At 49.7% G+C, this 21,380-nt stretch overlaps 1 protein-coding gene across 11 annotated transcripts in view; it reads left to right on the top strand.

The window, feature by feature from the left end:
• Positions 1-21,380, top strand: part of LOC120880608 (cyclin-dependent kinase 11B) — a 41,475-nt gene that overhangs the window by 10,204 nt on the left and 9,891 nt on the right. For 4 of the 11 annotated variants that reach the window (XM_040264054.1, XM_040264053.1, XM_040264049.1 and 1 more), the window contains exons 6-13: positions 1,613-1,733; positions 2,602-2,655; positions 2,975-3,047; positions 5,683-5,828; positions 14,471-14,594; positions 15,391-15,506; positions 16,658-16,785; positions 17,797-17,935. In XM_040264054.1, the coding sequence (XP_040119988.1) occupies positions 1,613-1,733; positions 2,602-2,655; positions 2,975-3,047; positions 5,683-5,828; positions 14,471-14,594; positions 15,391-15,506; positions 16,658-16,785; positions 17,797-17,935 (901 nt within the window). Of the gene's footprint in view, positions 1-1,612; positions 1,734-2,601; positions 2,656-2,974; positions 3,048-5,682; positions 5,829-7,151; positions 10,999-11,912; positions 12,028-14,470; positions 14,595-15,390; positions 15,507-16,657; positions 16,786-17,796; positions 17,936-21,380 lie in introns of those variants that run through there. The other 7 variants (XM_040264055.1, XM_040264052.1, XM_040264059.1 and 4 more) reach the window with 4 other exon arrangements.

The following is a 21,380-nucleotide window of genomic DNA, read 5'->3' as shown; positions in this document are numbered from 1 at the left end:
CCCCACGCCTGGCCTCAGTGCGCCTCTGTGTCCCTCCCAAGATTCAGCAGATGGGACTCAATCACAGATCTCTAAGCTGGCCCAGGGCAGACACTGTCCAGCTGCACACATGTCCCTGACTCTCCTGCCAGCCTGTAGGGGGTGGGGTCCTGGGGGTAGGAATGCTGCTCAGAGAGGGAGCTGCTGCTGTTGCTGCCTAGTCGCTTCAGTAGTGTCCGACTTTGTGCGACCCCATAGATGGCAGCCCACTAGGGATTCTCCAGGCAAGAACACTGGAGTGGGTTGCCATTTCCTTCTCCAATGCGTGAAAGTGAAAAGTGAAAGCGAAGTCGCTCAGTCGTGTCTGACTCCTAGCGACTCCAGGGACTGCAGCCTTCCAGGCTCCTCCGTCCATGGGATTTTCCAGGCAAGAGTACTGGAGTGGGGTGCCATCGCCTTCTCTGGAGAGGGAGCTGAGTCGGCTTCAATTAGGAAATGGCCAGAAGGTAAAACCAGGCAGCACCCGGCACCCTGGGGAGGAGGTGGTGGGAAGAAGGCACAACTGGGCATCTCGCAGACCGCCCCTGAAGCCAAGCCAGTGTGCAGGTGATGGTAAAACAGCATCAGATCAAAGTGTGACCGCAGTTCCTGCAATCCCACACAGCGGGAAACAGCCTGACCACACTGTAGCCTTCACCACACAGAGGGGACTTCAAGGGCCTTGGGAATGTCAGGCCATGGAGAAGATGCTGTTTTGCTGGAACAGTTAGGAAATCTTGATAAATGCAATTGGTTGGGAAGAATGACTGAGGTACCCAGACTTGTGGGGCCAAGGTAATCCCCAGAGGGATGACCCCCGAAGGCACCCCAGCAGAGCAGCCTCATGGGTCCTGGCAATGGGCACAGCCCCAGCAGAGCCCTGAGCCCACCACCGCCCACCGCGCAGGCGTCTGCCTCCTTGGTGGCCTCCCAGCCACGGCCCCGCGTGTGGTCCGCGCCCAGCAGACATCTCCTTCCATGGTGACACTCAAGGCCTCACAGGCCCGTGCATTTGCTGTGTGGACAGCACTGTCCTGGGCGGGGTAGTGGTCATAGTCTCAGGAGGTTACCAGATTGTCTGAGGGCTGCACTCCTGCTCTGTTTTGCTAAGCGTGAAAGGCTTGTCCCTTCGTCTGCTTTGAATTTCAAGATAAATGAAATGCCATGTCTGAAATCAAAGTAGAGGCATGGGAGGTGGGGGAACTGGAGGCCCTGTGCCCAGTGACAAAGTTTTCTGTTGTCCCGAAAGGACTTTCCACCTTTCTGTCAAGACTGTTGGTTATGAAGGCAGGCAGGCTGGACGCCCTGAGGTGTGGGGCCTCCTTCCTCCCCTAGCCTTCCCTAGAGACCACCCTTCAGCCCCTTTGTTTCACAAGTGAGAGCTTGGGGACTGTGGGGTGGGGTGCAGAAATTGGGGCTTAGAGCTGGCAACTCTAGTTTGGACCCCTCTGCCCCACGTGCCTGGCTGGAGTGGGTGACACAGGCATGTGCTATTTTTTCCCTCCAGCGAGAAGTAAGCGAGCAGAGCACCCCTGGGGGGCAGCTGGGTCCACTGAGGGGCACTGCAGCCCAGCCATGTGTTCTCCCTCTGTAGGGCTACTGGTCAACCTTTCCCTCATCCCGGTCATGGGTGGCCTGGCACTGTGCACTGCCACCGAGATGAGCTTCAACTTCCTGGGGTTCTCAGCCGCCTTGTCCACCAACATCATGGACTGGTGAGTCTGCAGGGTGGGAGCTGGGCACATGGGGCCTCGTGTCCCACTGCCGGAGTGCGGGCATCAGGCCCAGTGGCTGACAGCTGCACGCAGCCTGCTCCTCACGCGTCACCATCTCTGAGGGGAGAAGGGAGGTGTCTAAGCTTGTGTCATTGCTGGTACTTGAGAGAGACCAGAGAGTTTCTGAGTGGTGCATGAGTAAAACGAGAAGCCACCTTTCATCCCATCTGATGCTTGCTGTGTTTCCTTCGGCCTTCTCCTCTGCTCCTCTAGTTCCCAGAACCTCAGCTCAGTCCCCGTTTGTATCTCACCTGTTAACTCCAGCGCAGGATGGTCTCAGAGGCCTCCTCACTCACCTGCAGGTGCTTCAGACCTCCTGGCCGCATCCTGCAGGGCCCATCCTCGCACAAGTCCCGCCAGGTTTCCCACTGGCCCGCAGTGTCAGCCCTAGAGTGGGCGGGCCTGTGAGTGTCTTCCCCCAGCCTCACTTTGGTTCAAGTCCCCTTGGCCAGAGCTGGGGGCAGTGTTGGTGGTCTGGAAGCTGTACACTGTCCTGTCTCCTCTCAGCCACCACTGGCCTTCCCAGCCAGGAGTTCTATCCCTGTTTCCCTGGGTCTTCCTGTGCTCATACTGTCTGTCCTGTGGCTGCAGCTGATTTGTGGGAGCTCTGGGTGCCAAGAGGGGTTCTGTGCAGAGCTGGGTAACCCCAGGTATGCCCTCCACCTCCGAGACCTCAGCTTCCCCACCTGTGAAAGGGGCAGCTCGGCCTCGCTCATGGATGCCCCACGTGTACCTGTTTCCAGAGGACAAGGCACTTCGAATGAGGTGGCCTCTGAGCTCCCATAATCTCTTCTCTTCTTTCTTCTAGTTTGCAGAACGTTTTCTCCAAAAAACTCCTGAGTGGGGACAAATACAGATTCTCGTAAGTGTCACTGCCCCACAGAGACCAGAGTGCCCTGGATCCCAGCCCCAACCCTCCCATAGAGCCCTGGACCCCAGCCCCACCCAACACTCCCAGAGCACCCTGTGCCCCAGCCCTGACCCTTCCATTTCCCTGGTGCCTTTAAAAGAACCTTGTTGAAACGGGAGAAAAACCTACCTGTTTCCAGTTGCTCTCAGCCAGGGATGCTGTCACTGTCCTGTAGCAGGGGAGAAGTGGGTAGCGAGGCTGGGGGCAGGGTAGGGGAGGCCGGGTGAGGCTGGAGGGGTTGGGAGGCTCAGACGCCTGCCCTGTCCTGCAGGGCTGCGGAGCTGCAGTTCTACACTAGCACAGCGGCCGTGGCTATGCTCGTCCCAGCCTGGATCTTCTTCATGGTGAGTCCCACCATCAGTCACCTTCAAGGGGGTGAGCCTGGCACTGTGTGGCTGCCATATGCCCGAGGGGGCCTGACCGTTGCAAACCCAAGCAGGTCCAGTGCCCGTGAGGGCCGGGCTACAGCCCCAGTTCTGGAAACTTTGGCAGATGGGTGTTAGGCACACTCTTGTGTTGCTTTTTGGCCACACCTCATGGCTTGCAGGATCTTCGTTCCCCAACCCTGGGCACAGCAGTGGAAGAGCTGAGTCCCGACCACCAGGCCGACAGGGAACTCCTGCAGTTGTTTCTTATTTCTTCTCTTACTTAAAAACATTGTGACGACCGTAGAGTAAGTCACAGGACAGAAACATGTCAAACAGAGTGGCCTCTCCCCAGCCCCTCGCACGCCCCCTCCTAGTGCAGCTGCTCCCTCGGTGTGTCTGTGGGGCCACAGACCTGCTGACGTGTGTCGTGAGTCCCGTAGGAGCACAGGTGTGCGTCTGTGTGGACCTGTCTCCTCAACACAGTGGCGCTGGGCTGTTCAGTCCAAGCTCTGCCCTGACCCACCAGACGTGCTGGTCTGGCCCTGCCACTGCTCTGTACATGCAGCACATAACAGGGAATTCCGTGTGTCATGTCTTTAGTGGGTGAGGATGTTCCTCTGGGTTGTGTTCTTGGATTGGAATGGTTGAGTAAAAGAACATTCACATCTAAACTTATTTTATTATTATAAAATACTATCAAATTTACCGTTCTAGCCATTTTCCAGTGTATATCAGGTACGTTATTCACATCGTTGTGTGACCATTACCCCAGTTTTTTCATCGTCTCAAACAGAAGCTCTGACCCATTAAATGCTAACTTCTCACACCACCCCACCCCACTGGGTGGAGGGGGCAAGACTTACCCCCCACAGGAGTTCCAGCTGGGCCTGAAAGTTAAACTGACTTACATCAACAGGAGACAAGGACATAAGTTCATATAATACGAGCTTCATGTGATGCTGGAGCAAATGAAGCCCCCAAACAAGTGGCAGAACCTCGGTGCTTCCACGTCAGGGTGAATGAGGAGGTGATTGTGGGCAAGTGACTGAGACACTGGGGCGGCTGAAGGGGGACGAAGGGGATGATGACAAGGCCCCTGAATCCCCTCTCCTGGTTGGGGGGAAGGGGCAGCTCCCATGTGGGGTTTGTCTCCTGCTTCTGGGAAGGAAAAGAGAAGTCAGAGCACCCTTCTGGCACCTGCTGTTTTCTCAGTGCTTTCAGTTCAAAAATAATCCTTACGCCAAAGAGACATACGCTGGGGGAGGGGTTCTGAATTTTGTTACCCTCTCCCCCCACCCCCGGTTCCCACCCTCCTACCTTGTGTCTCTGTGACTCTGACTCCTCCAGGGACCTCATAGAAGTGGAATCACATAAGATTTGTCCTCTTGCACGTAGTTCATTTCACTCAGCTTCATGTCATAAGGTCTATCCACGATGGAGCAGGTGTCAGGCCCTCTTCCCTGTTTAAGGCTGAATAGATGTATGGCGGAGAAGGTAATGGCACCCCACTCCAGTACTCTTGCCTGGAAAATCCTATGGACGGAGGAGCCTGGTAGGCTTCAGTCCATGGGGTCTCGAAGAGTCGGACACAACTGAGCGACTTCACTTTCACTTTTCCCTTTCATGCATTGGAGAAGGAGATGGCAACCCACTCCAGTGTTCTTGCCTGGAGAATCCCAGGGACGGGGGAGCCTGGTGGGCTGCCATCTCTGGGGTCACACAAAGTCGGACACCACTGGAGCGACTTAGCAGCAGCAGCAGCAGCAGCAGATGTATGGCTGGACCACATTTTGTTTACCAATCTTCCAATGATGGACATTTGGGTTGCTTCCACTTTTAGTCTGTTGTGAGTAATATTGTCCTGATCATGAGTGTGTAAGTACGTTTCAAGACCCTGCTGTCAGTTCTTTGGGGTACAGACCACAAGTGGAGTCCTGGATCACACGGCAGTTCTGTGTGTAATTTTTTGAGGGTTGACTAGTCTGTTTTCCCACGGCAGTCGCACCATTTTGCATTTCTACCTACAGTGCTCAGGGTCCAACTTCCCCTATCCTCACCAGTGCTTGTTATTTTCTGGTTTTTGTTTTTTGATGGTAGCCATCCCGATGAGTGGGAGCTGGTACCTCATTGTAGTTTTTTCCCCCGAGGCATTCTTTTCACTTGTTTGTTTTGGCTGCACTGGGTCTTCACTGCTATGCTTGGGCATCTCACTGTGGTGGCTTCTCTGGTTGCGGAGCACAGGCCTGGGAGTGTGGGCTCAACTGTGGCACACGGGCATGGTCGCGACGTGGCATGTGGGATCTTCGTTCCCTGGCTGGGACGGATCCCGCATCCCATGCATTGGTAGGTAAATTCTAAACCACTGGACCACCGGGGAAGCCCCCTTGGTATAGTTTTGATTTGTTCTTCCCTGATGGTCAGGGATGTTGGGCATCTTGTCATGTGCTTAGAGGCTGTGTGTGTTTTGTGTGTAAAGTTTTGATCATTGCCATCCACGTGCCGCCCCAGAGTCCTCTGCAGTGTCATTCCCTTTACCCAGACCCCGGGGCACAGGTGCCACCAGAGTTCCCCCGAGGTCCACACAGCAGGCGTCCCTCTGGCTCTGGTGCAGGACCTGCCGGTGATCGGGAGGAGCGGGAGGAGCTTCCGCTACAGCCAGGATGTGGTGCTGCTGCTGCTGGCGGACGGCGTGCTGTTCCACCTGCAGAGCGTCACGGCCTACGCCCTCATGGGGAGGATCTCCCCTGTGACCTTCAGGTAAGGACAGGAGGTTAGGTGCATCCAGGTCACATGCAGAGGGGAACGCTTGCCATCTGACGTTTTATCAGAGGGCTCTGTGATTGTGGGTCACAAGTGTAGTGATTGCGGTGCCCAGGGGTCATAATTACTTGGCCATTCTGTATTGGTGCCATTTGAAACATGAATAGGAAAGTCTGTGAAATGGATTTTTAGGGGGATCCCCACTGGGAATCTGTGCACAGAAGAGAGTTCCTTTCAGTGTTGTGAGGTACTTCTCCCCAGAACAGCACTGTCCGGGGAATCTCCTGGGATGATGGAGGGTGGGAGCCCCTGGCCGTGTGTGGATCCTGAGTATATGGAACTGGCAGAGTGCTGAGGAGTTGAAGTCTGTTTGTTTTTCTGACTTTCATCAGTTCACACTCAGCAGCCCCACGTGGCCACTGACTCCCTGCTGGGAACTCAGCACCAAGCTTGGGTCTCATGAGCTTCTTCCCTAACTAGACAGCCTTAGTGCTGATTTGACACCAGAGGGATTTTGGTAACAGAAAGGAAGGAGCCCAGGTCGCCAGCAAGCCTGAAAACCCATCCAGTGATTGTCCTTGAGTTTGGCTGTCATGTTGTTGTGGAAACTTTTTAGCGGCCCTTTGTCCTTTAACTTCAGAACAGTCACGGCAGAGCAGGACTGTCCGCATTACTGAGGGCCTCAGGGGCCTTGTGCTGCTCTCAGACCTGGCAGTCTCTTCCCACATCCTGGGAGAGGGGCCTACAGGGCTGTCAGGGCTGTCTGAGTGCCACGTCCCCTGACACTCACATTGTCAGTATGTTTTATGAGTCTGTTTCCTGTACAACAACAGTAATTATTTCCAAATATCCCTGAAACTTTGCTTTTCAGGGGTTGTTAGTGACGGTCCATATAAAGACAGGAAACTGGTTCTTTTTAAGGGAAATAGCTTATGGCAGAAAAATACAAAAGTTAACTTTAATTCATCCATAATGGTAGCCCAGGAGACAAACCCTTGTGGTCGTTGCATCCTCACGAGGTCCCAGCAGTGAGCAAGCAGCATGGTGTCACTCCCAGACAGCTTTCCTAAGGGAAAACTTCCCACTCTGTGGAGAGTAGGCTACAGCGTTGGGGGTGAAAGGTCGTAATGCCTACAGTTCACTTAGAAATATTTCCATCAAAGAAAGGACAAAGTAAGGCACAAGGCTGATCCTGAAGATGCCACCCAGCTCTGTTGTCCCTCTTCTCTGTGATCTCTGTTCTAGTAGGTAGGACCCCAACACAAAGAGGGGTTAGTGAAGGCACCTATGGCCCCGGCTGACCTTCCTGCTCTCCTGCAGCGTTGCCAGCACTGTAAAGCATGCCCTGTCCATCTGGCTCAGCGTCATCGTTTTTGGTAACAAAGTCACCAGCCTGTCGGCTGTGGGCACCGTGCTGGTCACAGCTGGCGTCCTACTCTACAATAAGGCCAAGCAACAGCAGCGTGAGGCCATGCAGAGCCTGGCCTCGGCCACCACCCACCCCCCGGATGGCAGCTCCGAGCTGCTGCTCCCCCAGGACCCCCGGCCACACCACTGAGTCCCAAAGCCATGGGGGCACCACACCACACCCTCTTCGCTGACGGGGGAACCCCTTTGCCTCTCCCTCCCCGTGGACAGCAGGTGTGGGACCACCTGGCTCTACGGGTCACAGTCATTGTGGGAGGCAAGGTCGGCAGCCTTTCCTTTTTTGGGGGGCTGTCAGAACTGGCAGGAACTTGAATTGGGTTGGAGAACACAGCTGCCATTGAGCCACGGCTGAGCCCCCTGACAACCTCCTCCTGGCAGCCTCTGCGCACCCCAGCAGCCGGGCCAGGCCCCAACTCTTCTGTGAATGATGACCACTTGGGACAGCTGTGAAGCTGGAGCTGTGTCCAGGTGCCAGCGGGCACCCCCTCACTTGAAGCCAGTGTGGGGAACCGGCTCCAGCATGTCAGCCATCAGCAGCTGCTGGAGTCCACTCTGCTCCTTGGCCACTGGGGGCTCTGCTGGGCTTGGCCAGGCTGAGGTCCCCAGGGCCAGGGCACGGAGGCCACTGCAGTGGGCAGAGTGGCACGGGACAGATGGGGTGAGAACCTGGGGTTCCCTGCTCCTGAGGACAGGGCGTCTATCTCCTCTACCCAAGGTGGAGCTGTCATATCACAACTACTTAGGGAAGGCGGGCTGCCCCTCCCCTCATCCGCTATGCTGAGCCTTCCACCTCCAGAGTCCTGTCCCTTGTGGGCAGCCAGGTTGCCCCCCCACACACACTGAGACCCAGATGTGGTTTCTGGCCTGAAAGCTGCAGGTAGATGACCACAAGGCAAGGAGGGCCTGTGTCCCTTGTGTTCCCGTACTCGTAGGTTAGAGGCAGGCTCTTCTAAAGAGGCTCCGGGAGCCCCTGTTTCTGCCCAGCCAGTCTGGAGCCTCCTGGTCTCATTGACAAGGGTGTTACAATTTCCCCCTCGTGAATGATGAGCAGGACAAATGTGGAGTGTTTACACTTTTGTTATGCTGCATTTTAAATGACAGTGTAAGTTTTAAAAGGACACACAGGTACAGCTGGCTTCTGAAATGCATGGAGTGTGCTGGGTAAACCAGTCAGACCCATGGCCCAGCCCAGCCCTCCTCCCCCAGGGCAGACAGCCAGCCAGCCAGGTGTTTGAGGCTCCACCTCTCTCTTTACTCCTCGCCCCACATCCTGTTGGAACTTTTGGTCAGGGTGGAGCCCCTCTCCCACCTACCAGACTTGAGCTCTGGGACTTGTCAGGCACAGCCCAACTCAGGGGCCTCGGACTGGCCACCTGCCCGTCTCTAGCCAGCCTGTGGGATGGAGCAACCCGAGGGCACAAGTGGCCCATGAGTCTCGGGAACAGTACCTGCTGTCCAGGCCCTGGGGCCTTAATTGCTTCTCCAGTTTTCTGGTTGGCTTCTCAACTGGAAAATATAAACCAGCCCTTCCTGGAGAGCAAGTCTCTTGGAAACAAAGAGCAATAAGTGCGTCTCATTAAGTTCTGCCGACTTTGAAAGTCTGTCCTGATGAGGGGTTAAAAATGGGGCCTTTTAACTACAAACAACCTTTTATGAAGCTGACCTCATTGCTCAGAGGTCGGCAGGTCATGCGTAGCTTCCCCCTACAGGGTAGCAGGTGTCTTTCCCAGGTTTCCCCCCTTTCCTCTTTTTCTGCTTACCCCTAAACAAAGCTAAAGAGGATGCCGGGGCAGTGGTTGGGGCAGCGCATTGCTCTGTGAGGACCAGAGGGAAAGCACCACTTCTGGGGGGCTCTTGCCTCTGCCTTCAGACTGGGGCCACAACACCTGCAGCTACTGGCGAGACATGAAGAAGGGGAGTGTGTGTGTCGCCAGCTGCAGACTGTCATCTGAGAGTGATCAGGTGCCAGCTGCTTGTGTCTGAGCGTTGTTAGGGGGCTCTTGATTTTCCAGATTTGGGGACCAGAAAGATTTTCCTAAATTATTAGTAAATGAGGCAGTTTCTAGCAAAGCTGCTTTGGGGGCATCCCCTCATCCCTAGCAGGGAGTCCGGGGCCTGGCACCCACAGGACACATGCTGTGGCTGCATTCCGTCCATTGACTCTGCCCCAAGTCGTCCACGTGGCAGGCGTTTCTGGGAGGAGACTCAAACCCCACAGCCTGCGTGGGCATTTGCTTAATAACTGTACAGACATGTTTTTAAATTAACTTTGTCTAGTAGTTTCCTAGTATGTTCCTTTCACTGAACCGTTGCAGGCCAGCTTGTACCAATGCCAACACTAGGTCCATTTCCTCTGGGTCCGTGGTCGTTGTCCATGTCTTTGTAAACAAACTTGTGAACCAGGCTTCCAACTCTGGTCATCTGCTTGCTTATGTCAATACTTAAAGATCTCTGGCTTTCAAGGAAATTTCCACTGTTGAGTGGCATGAAAGGCTTTAAAAAAAACTTCTGATAGTCATAACTTCCTGCATATTAGCATTAAAATCATCTGCCTTGGAAAGCTGAGAATACTCTTGCATAATCCAAAATGTGTCTTTAATTTGTAAATCACACAATAAAAAAGTGCCGCACAAAGAGGAAGCCACGTGGAACCGCACTACCGGCAGGCCCTTGAAATACTTGCCCCAAACCGAGGGACTTTGCCTTCTGTGTGGCACTGACTGTCCTGTGGATGGTCATTTATAGACAGGTCAGCAGAGACCACAAAAATGCAACATGACTTTCTACATCTGTCCAGGGGATGTGCTTCCTGAGGCCTGGAAGTATTTTCACTATTTACCTAGGTTGGAAAAACTAAACAAGGATGCTATTACAGGTAGAAACCCTCTTCTGTTTGCCTGTGACCAGTGTTGTAGTAAGGGCTCTGTTCTTTTCCAGAATACGTTCATGCCCTGGTTGGGACCTTTTCATTTTCCTAGCTTATAATAAGACCGCTCCTGCTTCCCTGATGAGTCAGCCTGTTTCTCTCTCCTGAAGAGCAAAGGGCAGCCAGGTGGTTGTGCCGACTATCACTTGGCTTGCTCACCCTGATGCTCTGGGTATAAAACCGTCCAGTTTTCTCTCTCTGTAGTATTTCCTCCTCTTCTCCGGAGGGCTTGGATGCTGCCATTGCATCCTTGCCTAGATGTCCAGACTGACTTGGGAATTGTTCTAATTGGCATAGTCTTTTTTTTCTTGCTTTTAACTTGAGGGAAACTGGCATTCAGTTGATGTGCTATTTCTAGACTGTAGATGTGTGAGTTGAGTCTGAACCCACCCAGGGAGTATTGTGGACCCACCATTGCAGAGGGTCACAGTGAGGGTGACTGTCCCATACTGAAAAACTTGAAAATTATATGAATAAACTGTCTATATCAGAACCAAATTATACTTGCTTTACACCCAAAAAAAAAAAACAAAACCCTGTGAAGAACTAAAAGTACATTACTAAAAATTTTAGTGTTTTTTATTTCACCTATTCCAGTATTTATGCAATTAGATCAGTTTTTCCTAGAAAAATGGTGGTTACATAATTTAGTGAGTCACTCTGTATTCTGCTATGGTAATACATCAGTGCTGTATAATTAATCCTGTGGATGCCTACTGGTTACTTTGTCCAAATTAAGCTACCATGGTAGCAACTATCTAGGACTCTTGTTCTGGAAAAGTAAAATAAATGTTCAGTGTGTACTTTGTTTTCTCCTTTGTGTAAGACTCAAGTGTTTGGGCTACTGAAATGAACATGGGTGGGTTCTTACTGCCTTCATCTGTTTTTTGAAGGTTTTTCCTGTCACCAAATACTCAGGAAGCAAAATAAGAGCTTGGGCACAGTAAAAACATTTCTTTCCAGGAAGAGAAAGAATTTCACTTCCATAACCCTCTTTGGGCCCTAATTTCTTGTCACATTTTTCTACATTTTCCATTTCTGGCCAGGTAGTAAACTGGAGGTGGCGTTAAGTGGTAAAGAATTCGCTTCCCAAAGCAGGAAATGCAAGAGAGGAAGGTTCAGTCACTGGGTTGGGAAGATCCCCAGAAGGAAGAAATGGCAACTCACTCCAGGATTCTTGCCTGGAAAATTCCATAAACAGAGGAGCCCGGTGAGCTACAGTCCATGGGGTCGCACAGAGTCGGACACGATTGGGTGCACACACTGCAAGTGAATGATACTTGTTTACCGTTCTCTTCCTGAGATTCACGATGTCGCATTACCATTTTTCTGGGACCACAAAGGTTCGAAGAATAATTTGCTTGACTTCAGCAGGTTTGAGGCCGAACCTCAGGATTCAACGTCTTTAAAAACCGCAGGCGAGCCTGAGTAAGCACTAACTTTGTCATCCCTGGTCTTCGCACAGCTTAAAATCCTGCGGTAACCGCTCTTCCCGCCCCGCTCCGTAAGCAAGATTCGTCTCCTTTTAGGAAGATTCAGGATCTTGCCCCGGGGGTCACGGGAGCGGGGAGAGGGGACACAGTCACGACCACCCAACCAGGCTGGTCCAGACACCTGCCGGCTACGAGCCTCCGCCCCTAGAGTTGTCACCAGCCTGCGCCAAGGCCGGAAGTGACGCGCAGCGCCACTCTGTTCAGGGCGGGAGTCGGCGGCGGGGACGCGTCTTAGCTAGTCATCAGCCCGGCGCCGACGCAGGAAGTGACGACATTCCTGTCGCGCGCCCGGCGCTGTTTCTTCTCAGGCTCCGGGACCGGCGGCGGCGGCGGCGGCGGCGGCGCAGGGGTAAGTGGAGCCGGGCCGGGCCGGGCAGGGGCCACGGCGCTACCAGCTCACTCGATCTCTCCGGTCCTGGCGGGCCTCGGGCGCGAGGACCGGGCTGGGCTACACTCCTCGCCTCCCCGGCCCATCTCGCCCTGCGCGGAACTCCGAGTCGTGGAGGCGGCGGGCCCAGGCGTTCCCCGAGCCCCGGGTTAACACGACTGAAACTCTAAAACCGGGACCCGCTGCCTGGTTTGCGAGCGCGCCTTTCGAGTCCTTCACTCCAGACCTCCCCTAATCTTGTGATGGGGCTGCCTCCTTCAAATGGGCCAGTGGCTCACGCGGCCCAGGTGGTCTTTCAACTAAATCCTGACGGCGAGAACAGTTCTTGGGGAATGCCAGGTACCTAATTACGAGCATTACCTGGGAGATGTCACTTAATCCTCTGTAATACCGTTACACAGGTGGTTTTCTTACCGTTTACATGATGGTAAACTGAGGTGAAATAACTTGCCCTAGACCGTACAGGAATGACAGAAAAGAGGTTGGAATGCAAGCAGTCGCTTTCCGCGACCCATCACCCTTTTTTTGAAACCTTTCCACCCCCCACCCGTATTTTCAATTGTTAAAAATCAGAGTATAGTTGATTTACAATGTTGTAAATGTTGTGAATGTTTCTGCTGTACAGCAAAGTGATTCAGTTATATATATATATACACACACGCATGTTTTTAATATTCTTTTCCATTATGACTTATCACAAGAAATTGAAAATAGTTCTCTGTGCTGTACAGTAGGATTTGGCTGTTTATCCATCGTATTTATACTAGTTTGCATCTGCTAATCCCAAAGTCCCACTCCATTTCATTTCCATCCCTTCCCCCTTGGTAGTCCCCAGTCTGTTGTATATGTCTGTGAATCTGTTTCTGTTTCATAGATAAATTCACTTGTGTCTATGTTTGAGTCCACATATAAATGATATCATAAAGTATTTGTCTTTCTGACTGCACTTAGTATGATAATCTCTAGGTCCATCTACGTTGCTGCAAATGGCATTTCATTTTTTTTTTTTATGGCTAAGTGGTATTCCTGTATATATATGTGTGTGTTTGTGTGTGTGTGTGTGTGAGGCATGTATAGGTATATATACCACATCTTTTTTATCCAGTTATCTATCAGTACACATTTAGATTGTTTCCATGTCTTGGCTATTGTGAATAGTGCTGCTGTGAACATAGAAGGCATGTGTATAACTTTCTTAATTATAGTTTTGTCTGGATATATGCTCAGGAGTGGGATTGCTGGGTCATAGGGTAGCTCTGTTTTTAGTTTTCTGAGGAGCTTCCATACTGTTCTCCATAGTGGCTGCAGAAATTTACATTCCCACCAACAGTGTAGGAGGGTTCCCTTTTCCCACACCCTCTCCAGCATTTGTTATTTGTTGTTGTTCAGTCACTCAGTCATGTCTGACTCTTTGTGACCCTGTGGACAGACATGCCAGACTTCCCTGTCCTTCATGATCTCCCAGAGCTTGCTCAAACTCATGTCCATTGAGTCGGTGATGCCATCCAACCATCTCATCCCGTCATCCCCTTCTCCTCCTGCCTTCAATCTTGCCCAGCATCAGTCTTTTCCAATGAGTCGACTCTGCCATTAACAATTTTCAAAATAAATGAACCAATAATGATGGCCATCCTGACCAGTGTGAGGTGATACCTCATTATGTTTTTGATTTACATTTCTGTGATAATTAGTGGTGTTGAGCATCTCTGCATGTGCGTATTGGTCATTTGTATTTCTTCTTTGGAGAAATGTCTATTCAGGTCTTCAGTCCATTTTTTGATTGAGTTTTTTGGGTTTTGTTATTGAGTTGTGTGAGCTGTGTGTATATTTTGGAAATTAAACCCTTGTCAGTCACATTGTTTGCAGATATTTTCTCCCAGCCCATAGGTTGTCTTTTCGTTTTGTTCATCATTTTCTCTGCCGTGTAAAAGCTTGTAAGTTTGATTAGGTCCCGTTTGTTTAGTTTGCTTTTATTTCTGTTGCCTTGGAGACTTACTAAGGAAACATTGGTACGATTTGTGTCAGATATTGTTGCGCCTATGACATCTTCCAGGAATTTTAGAATGTCATGTCTTATGTTTAAGTCTTTAAGCCATTTTGAGTTTATTTTTGTGTATGGTATGAGGATGTGTTTGAATTTCATTGATTTATATTCAGCTGTCTAACTTTCCCAGCACCACTTGCTGAAGAGATTGTCTTTTTTCCATGGTATATTCTTGCCTCCTTTGTTGAAGATTAATTGACCATAGGTGTGTGGGTTTATTTCTGGCATAGCCCATCCCTCTTAACAAAGATTTCTACTGAAGCGCTCAAAAGTGGTGAGGCAGAAGTGTTCAGGAACAGCGTAGCATCAAAGCATAGCTTGCTGTGTGCTGACGCAGTTTGAATTCTTGTCTTTTTGCAGTGTTTTAACTCAAATGGGTGATGAAAAGGATTCTTGGAAAGTGAAAACTTTAGATGAAATTCTCCAGGAAAAGAAACGACGGAAGGAACAAGAGGAGAAAGCAGAGATAAAACGCTTAAAAAATGTAAGCTATGTTTTTTAAGTAAGTGTTTTTATTTTAAAGGAGATTTAATTTCTTTGCCCTCATTTTTCCATTAGAACAACGCTTCTTCGGTGAAGTTCTTTTGTACTTCCAAATGTCTCAGGTGAGCCCAAAATCTTCTAAAAATTAACAAAAACATTCAGATGCTCAGTTTACTTTGGAGACAGATTGATAACTTACTAAAAATCTGCATATAGATGACCACAGCTACATGGAAAACAAAGTATTTTGAACCTAAAATCATTAGTGCAGTTGAACTAATTTTTCTCATTTCATCATTATATTCATGATACCATTTCCAAGTATTTTTTACTATAGTAGAAAATTGCCTTGAAATTAATGTTTTACACCTTTCGTGGTTTAGTAATTTAATGAGGAGCATTGAAAGAAATACCTCTTCTTTAAGATTAGCAACAGACTTTTCTTTTTTTTTTTTTTTATCAGAGACTTTTCTTAAATATTTATGAGATATTGCAAATTATTTAGTGTATGAAGTATGCTTTAAGGCTCAGTTTTGGCTCATATAAACAACTAACATACTTGGCATAGAGTCTAATGTCCCTTTACATATATGCTGGTTTTAATTTCTCAGGTTCTGGTTCACAGAGTTATTTGTAATTCTGATGTCATGGGATTTGAATGAAAGTTTTTTAGATTTTATCACATTGGTCATATGAAAAAGTGTGTATGAAAGTTGGTTTTGGGATGTTGGCAAGGTTTGCGTCTTATTAAAAATAGGCTTATCTGTAAGGAAAAGTACTCTCTCCTTGCTTCTTAGTCTGATGACCGGGATTCCAAGCGGGATTCCCTTGAGGAAGGGGAGCTGAGGGACCACCGCATGGAGATAACAATAAGAAACTCGCCATACAGAAGAGAGGACTCCATGGAAGACAGGTGAGCAGGGTGTGGCCCCGAGGAGCTCGCAGGCTGCAGGTGCACTCACATCTGGCTGTATGTGACCCTGGCTGGCCCTTCTAAGTGTGATTTTGTAAGTTGGAGGTCACAACCTCCATGGAAATGAGCCTTGTGTGGTGTCAGGTACCAACTCCCTGCTCTGCTTAGGAGAAGTGTGAGTGTGTGTTCCTTTCTTTGTGATTGCTCTTCAGTGAAGTCAGCACAAGTCACATAGTACATTTAAGGAATTGGATGTTTGTGATGATTTCTATAAGTACTGTCTAAAATTATCTACAAATAAACCAGAGTTGCTGCTGGAAGATACTTGAGCAAGGCCTGGGAGAAACAGAAACAGTCCTGCCAAAGCTGTACCTCTGACATTTCTTTCTATGCTGTGGCTTCTCCTCACTTTTTTTTCCCCTTCATGTCCATCATCAAACAGTCAAAAACACTATAACCAGAAATTAAGGCAAAAAGGTATAGACTGTGCATTCTCCCAAGGTTTTGGTTTTATGCTCAGTCGGGAATATGAAATGACCTTTTGAAGTCATTAAGTTTGACTAAAATTGTGGGACCTTCTTTTTTAACAGCTTTTTTAAGTGAGAGACTGCACAGATTTAACGTATGCGGTTTGATAAGTTGTTATACACGATCAAGATAATTAACACTGCATGTCTGTCACACCCTAGAGTTTCCTCAGAGAGCATTTTTGTTCCGTATAGCACACTGATTTCCACTGTACTTTCCATCTGAATCTGTGTTTAATACACAGTTTGGGCTTAAGTTTCATAATTGTTGTTGTTAAAGTCAATAAGTCGTGTCTGGCTCTTTTACGACCCCAACGGACTGTAACCCACCTGGCTCCTCTGTTCTTGAGATTTCTCAGGCAAGAATACTGGAGTGGGTTGTCATTTCCTTCTCCAAGGGATCTTCCCTACCCAAGGACAGAACACGTCTCCTGCATTGGCAGGCGCATTCTTTACGGCTGAGCCACCCCGGAGTGTCATAATGAGCACAGTCTTTGAGCTGACGGTTGAGGCTCTCCTTTATGTTCTGAACCCTTCCTTTCCCTGGGTTGGGGAGACTCCCTGATGCCCTGGTGCTCCCTACTTCTCTCTCAGGTGACATAATGCCATGATGTCTCATTGCAGAGGAGAGGAAGATGATTCTTTGGCTATCAAACCACCCCAGCAGATGTCTCGGAAGGAAAAGGCACATCACAGGAAAGACGAAAAGAGAAAAGAGAAACGTAGGCATCGCAGTCACTCAGCAGAAGGGGGTACAGAGCATTTGTTTCATTTTGTGTTGTGTTCAGATACGATCTCCTTCCTATTTCATTATCTGCTATGTTCTTCAGAGCACAGCTGAGATAGAAGAGAATAAAATTTTAGCTAAAAGTATAAATTTATTATAGATAATTCTGAATAGATACTTCATTTTCCTTCTGGTGTGTTTTCCCCTCACTGCTTTGTTCTGGGGAAGCTGGTCTGTCTATAAAATTATTGTGTTAATTCAGCGTGGGAAGGCCACTCTTCAGTGCTCAATTGCTTATAAGAAACATGCTTGAAAAAAAAAAAAAAAAGAAACATGCTTGATAAAGTCCAAGTAGTGGGTTTGCTGTCACACCAGTATCGAGAGCTTCTTAGGGGTGTTGGGAAACTGAACCTGGGCCTGATGTAAATCTTGTTAAACGCAGTTGGCTAATGTGGTTTATAATGTGATGCAGAAACTAAAAGGAGTTAAGCTTTGTCCTGTGTTCTTTACAAAGGATGACTTTTTTAAAATCGTGAGACTAATGTAGCCTAATCACAGTTTATTTAATACATAAAATTAAGAAGAGAGAAGAGTTCTGTTCAGTGATAATCACATTATTTTTGTTTTTTTCTTAACTTCAGGCTTACTGCGTAGAGTTTTATGTCTTCATCTTTTTTTTTTAAAAACAAAAGTCATGGTTGTTTCTCCAGGTCTTTTTTTTTTTTGGCTGCACTGGGTCTTCATTGCTACTCAGGCTTTCTTTAGTCGCAGCAAGCAGGGGCTTCTCTTGTTGCAGAGCATAGGCTCTAGGACACACAGGCTTCAGTCGTTGAGGCACATGGGCTTGATTGCTCCGCAGCATGTGGGATCTTCCTGGACTGGGGATCGAACCCTTGTCCCCTGCATTGGTAGGCAGATCCTTAACCACTGCTCCACCAGGGAAGTCACTGATTAGACATTTTTTCTTTTTTTCACTGGGTATTGTTGAGTTTTGGAGGTTAAGTCTCCTCTCACAACACATGCTATTTGCCCATAGGGAAGCACGCCAGAGTGAAAGAGAAGGAGCGGGAGCATGAGCGCCGGAAGCGGCACCGGGAGGAGCAGGACAAGGCTCGGAGGGAGTGGGAGCGGCAGAAACGGAGGGAGCTGGCGCGGGAGCACTCGCGCAGGGAGAGGTAGGTGCCCTGATGACAGCAGAGAGGGCACGCAGGTCACACAGATGGGAACTGGGCAGGAAGCAACCCAGAGGCTTGTCCTGAAGGAACCGAGGGCTCCCTGCACATGGGGCTGCCTGTGTGAGGTGACGGAAGTTGACAAGGGGGACAAAAACCTGTGCACCAAGGCTGCTCAGGTGCCCAGGAGCCCGGCTGAGCGGTTGAGAGAATGTGGTCCTGACTCAAGGCAGAGTCCCTGACTCAGCTTCTGAGGTGGTCCCTCAGGGAGGGATACTGCTGGAGGGAGCTGGGGGTCTAGGAGGAGCTGAGAGGTGAAGCGTGAAGGTTTGCAACAGCGGGGGAAGGAGAGTAGGGAGGGGTGGCGGCCATTAGGAGGCGGGGGCCTGTCCACACCCTGAGGTGACGTCCGTGTGGGGGTGGTAAGGGACGAGCCTGGGGCGAGGCGGGCTAGGCCACTGTCCCATCCCTGTGGAGCATCCTGGAGGCGGCCCTTCCTTGCGTGTGCACCTGCAGCACAGCAAGGAAGGGCTTCGCTGTGAGTGACTCACCGCCTCCTTGGTTGGTGGGCATGTGCCAGGCACCTGCTCCGTTCTAGGGACCTTGTCCAGGAAGACTGACTGACAAGGCGTACTGCTTAGAATTCTCAGGGGTTACAACAGAAATAGACTCGGGTTCTTCCAAACAAACAAACAAACAAAAAAGACAAAGAAACCCCAAAGGTCCTGAAATGGCCAGGAGCTAGGACACCAGCCTCTGGTGCTTTTGTCTCCAGGGGCCTCTCTGTGGGCTGAGAGTCCCAGAGGAGTGTCTCTTAACCCAGGTCTGCCCTCCATGGCCTAGGCGTGACCCCTAGGGTACCTCTGTGTCCTGTGGTCATTTCCAGGGAGAGCTTGGGAGCTGGGCTGCTCTACAGGAGAGGAATAGTAGGGCAGAAGGGGTGGACATTCCCAGCAGCTGGGGCCCCACAAAGGGCAGGGAAGGCAGGTGTGAGAAGGGTCTGTGTTTGCAGGCCCCGTGCTCTGTCCAGTGTGGTGTGGGCACACAGCTATGCAGACACAGTAGTGACCCCAAGGAATCCATGCTTGAAAATAAAGAGAAGCACATGGAACAGCGCAGCAGTGGCCACACTGTACAAGGCGACACAAGCTCACAGGGTTAGCCTCATAGTCACTGAATGGCAGCAACTGGGAGGAAAGATTGGAAGGCATGGTTGCTGCAGGACATTGTCTAGAATGTCCAGTGTTCAACAGAGCGCTCTAAAACAAATAAGGTTTAACCCTTTCTAAGGAAGAAAAACATAGAAACAGTGTGTTGCAGACTTGGCAAAGACCTAGAAGCATGGAGCTTGAAGATGGACATCGTGCCTCTAATGACAGCGAGGAAAAGGTTGAAGAAAAGCTGAGGGAGCCTCCAGAACCAAGGGACAGCATCTACAGGACCAGCATGTGCACAGCAGTAGTCCTGGAAGGAAGGGGGAACAGCTGAAAATGTCCCAAATCTGATGAAAAATATTTATCTACATATCAGAGAAGCTCAGTGAATCCCGAATAGGATAAGTACAAAGTAACAGTTGTACCAGGAAAACCAGTGAGAAACTGGGGAAGGGCAGGAATGCTGGTAGCCCAGAATTCTGTGTCCATCACAGCCTGCCTCACAAGTGAGGGGCAAGTGAGCAGAGGCTCTCTGCCAGCAACATGGGCCTTCTGGGAAATGCTTAAGAACAACCTTCAAGCTGAGCAGAAATGACACCAGAAGAAAAGGCCAGCCCTGGGCGTAGCTGAATTGCAGGTTGGGACAAAAGCCCCTGTAAACATGCTGCTTCTCCTATGTTGTCTGAATTACTACAAGAGACACAGGATTGCATAAAACAATGATTAAAACACTGTGTGCTCAAGTAGCCATAATGTGTATAAACTGCAGGAGGAAACAGGAGTGGGGTCTGTATGTGAACAAGATCTGCATTTCCTGGAGCCTAATCTCAAGATGCACACTGCGATCTCTAGAGCAACTTCTAAAAAATAGTAAATAGAGGAATTAAAATGGTTTGCTAAAAATCCTCATTTAAACCCCAAACGGGTAACTGCCTGGTAGTCCAGTGATTAGGACTCCCTCTTCTGCCACAGGGGGCCTGGTTTTGATCCCCGGTTGGGAAATTAAGATCGCATGCCTCATGGTGCAACCGAAAAAGAACCCATCCCAACTGGGAGAAACAGAGAAACCAAAAAAAAAAACAAAACAAAAGAAGGTGGGGGTACAGGGGGCAGCACCAGCTGTATCCATAGTTACATTCAATGTGAGATGGTCTCTGCACCAAACATGGGAGAGCCTGTCAGACAGAAAAGCAAGATCCAGCTGTGTGCCATGTCAGAGGGACATCGTAGAGTTGGAGACAAAAGTAGCTTGAAAGTAAAGGAGGAGGACTTTGTTGGAGGTCCAGTGGGTAGGATTCCATGCTTCCAATGCAAGGGGCACAGGTTCGATCCCTGGTCGTGGAACTAGGATCCCACACCCCATGTGGCAGCCAGAAAATGAAATGATGGGAAAGGATGGCCCATGCACACACCAACGGTAAAAGGGCCTGAGTGGCTACACTGACGTCAGACAAAATGGATGTTACAAGAGACACTGAAGGTAGAGACCCTCATGACAGCATAAATGCAGAGCAGGAAGATGCGACCAGGATAAATGTTTTGGCACCTGGTGTTGAATCCCAACCTGACACAACTGAAGGGAGTACTAGTCCACTGACTAGGGGTGGAAGCACTGGGGTCCCATGCCAGTCATCAGTAGTAAAGCTGGAGAAAATCAGCAAGGATGTAGACAATTTGGAAGATGCTACCAGCCAAACGTCATGACACGTGGGCACAGCAATGCAGCTGCAGGACACACGTCTGAAAGCATCTAGGATGTGTTTCCACAAAACTCCAAGCTGTGTAAGGAGTCTCAAAAGAATTGAGGCTGAACAAAGTATGCCCTCTTATCACAGAAGAGTTCAATTAAAGTTAGCAACAGAAAGAAACTGGACCAGGTGGGGTATCCTCAGATGTGTGAAATCCAACAACCCATTTCTGAAAAACCTATGGCTGGCAGAAAAAATGATGAGGAAAAATATAAAATTTTGACTTTTTATTTTGGGGGGGCCAAAAAATACATACAACTTGTGGGATCTTAGTTCTCTGATCAGGGATCGAACCCAGGCCCCACCAGTGAAAGTGCCCAGTCCTAATCACTGGACCGCCAGGGAACTCCCTGGAAATGTTTTGAACTAAAGGAGAATAGAAGCAGTATATCAGAACCTAGGGCTGCGGCTGCCGTTTTGCTTAGAGTGAAGTGTTTTGGCTGTAAACACCTAAACCAGATCCCTGCGTGGGGCTGTGGCTCCTCTCCTTTCCTTAGACAGAAGGCCCAGGAAGACTTGCCTTCTAGTAGAAATGGATTAAAATTA

The sequence above is a fragment of the Oryx dammah genome, unplaced genomic scaffold (genome assembly GCF_014754425.2).
Source record: "Oryx dammah isolate SB20612 unplaced genomic scaffold, SCBI_Odam_1.1 HiC_scaffold_21, whole genome shotgun sequence".
Taxonomy (NCBI): domain Eukaryota; kingdom Metazoa; phylum Chordata; class Mammalia; order Artiodactyla; family Bovidae; genus Oryx; species Oryx dammah.
Note: the sequence above shows the minus strand (reverse complement) of the source record. Positions and strands in the feature narration are given on the sequence as shown.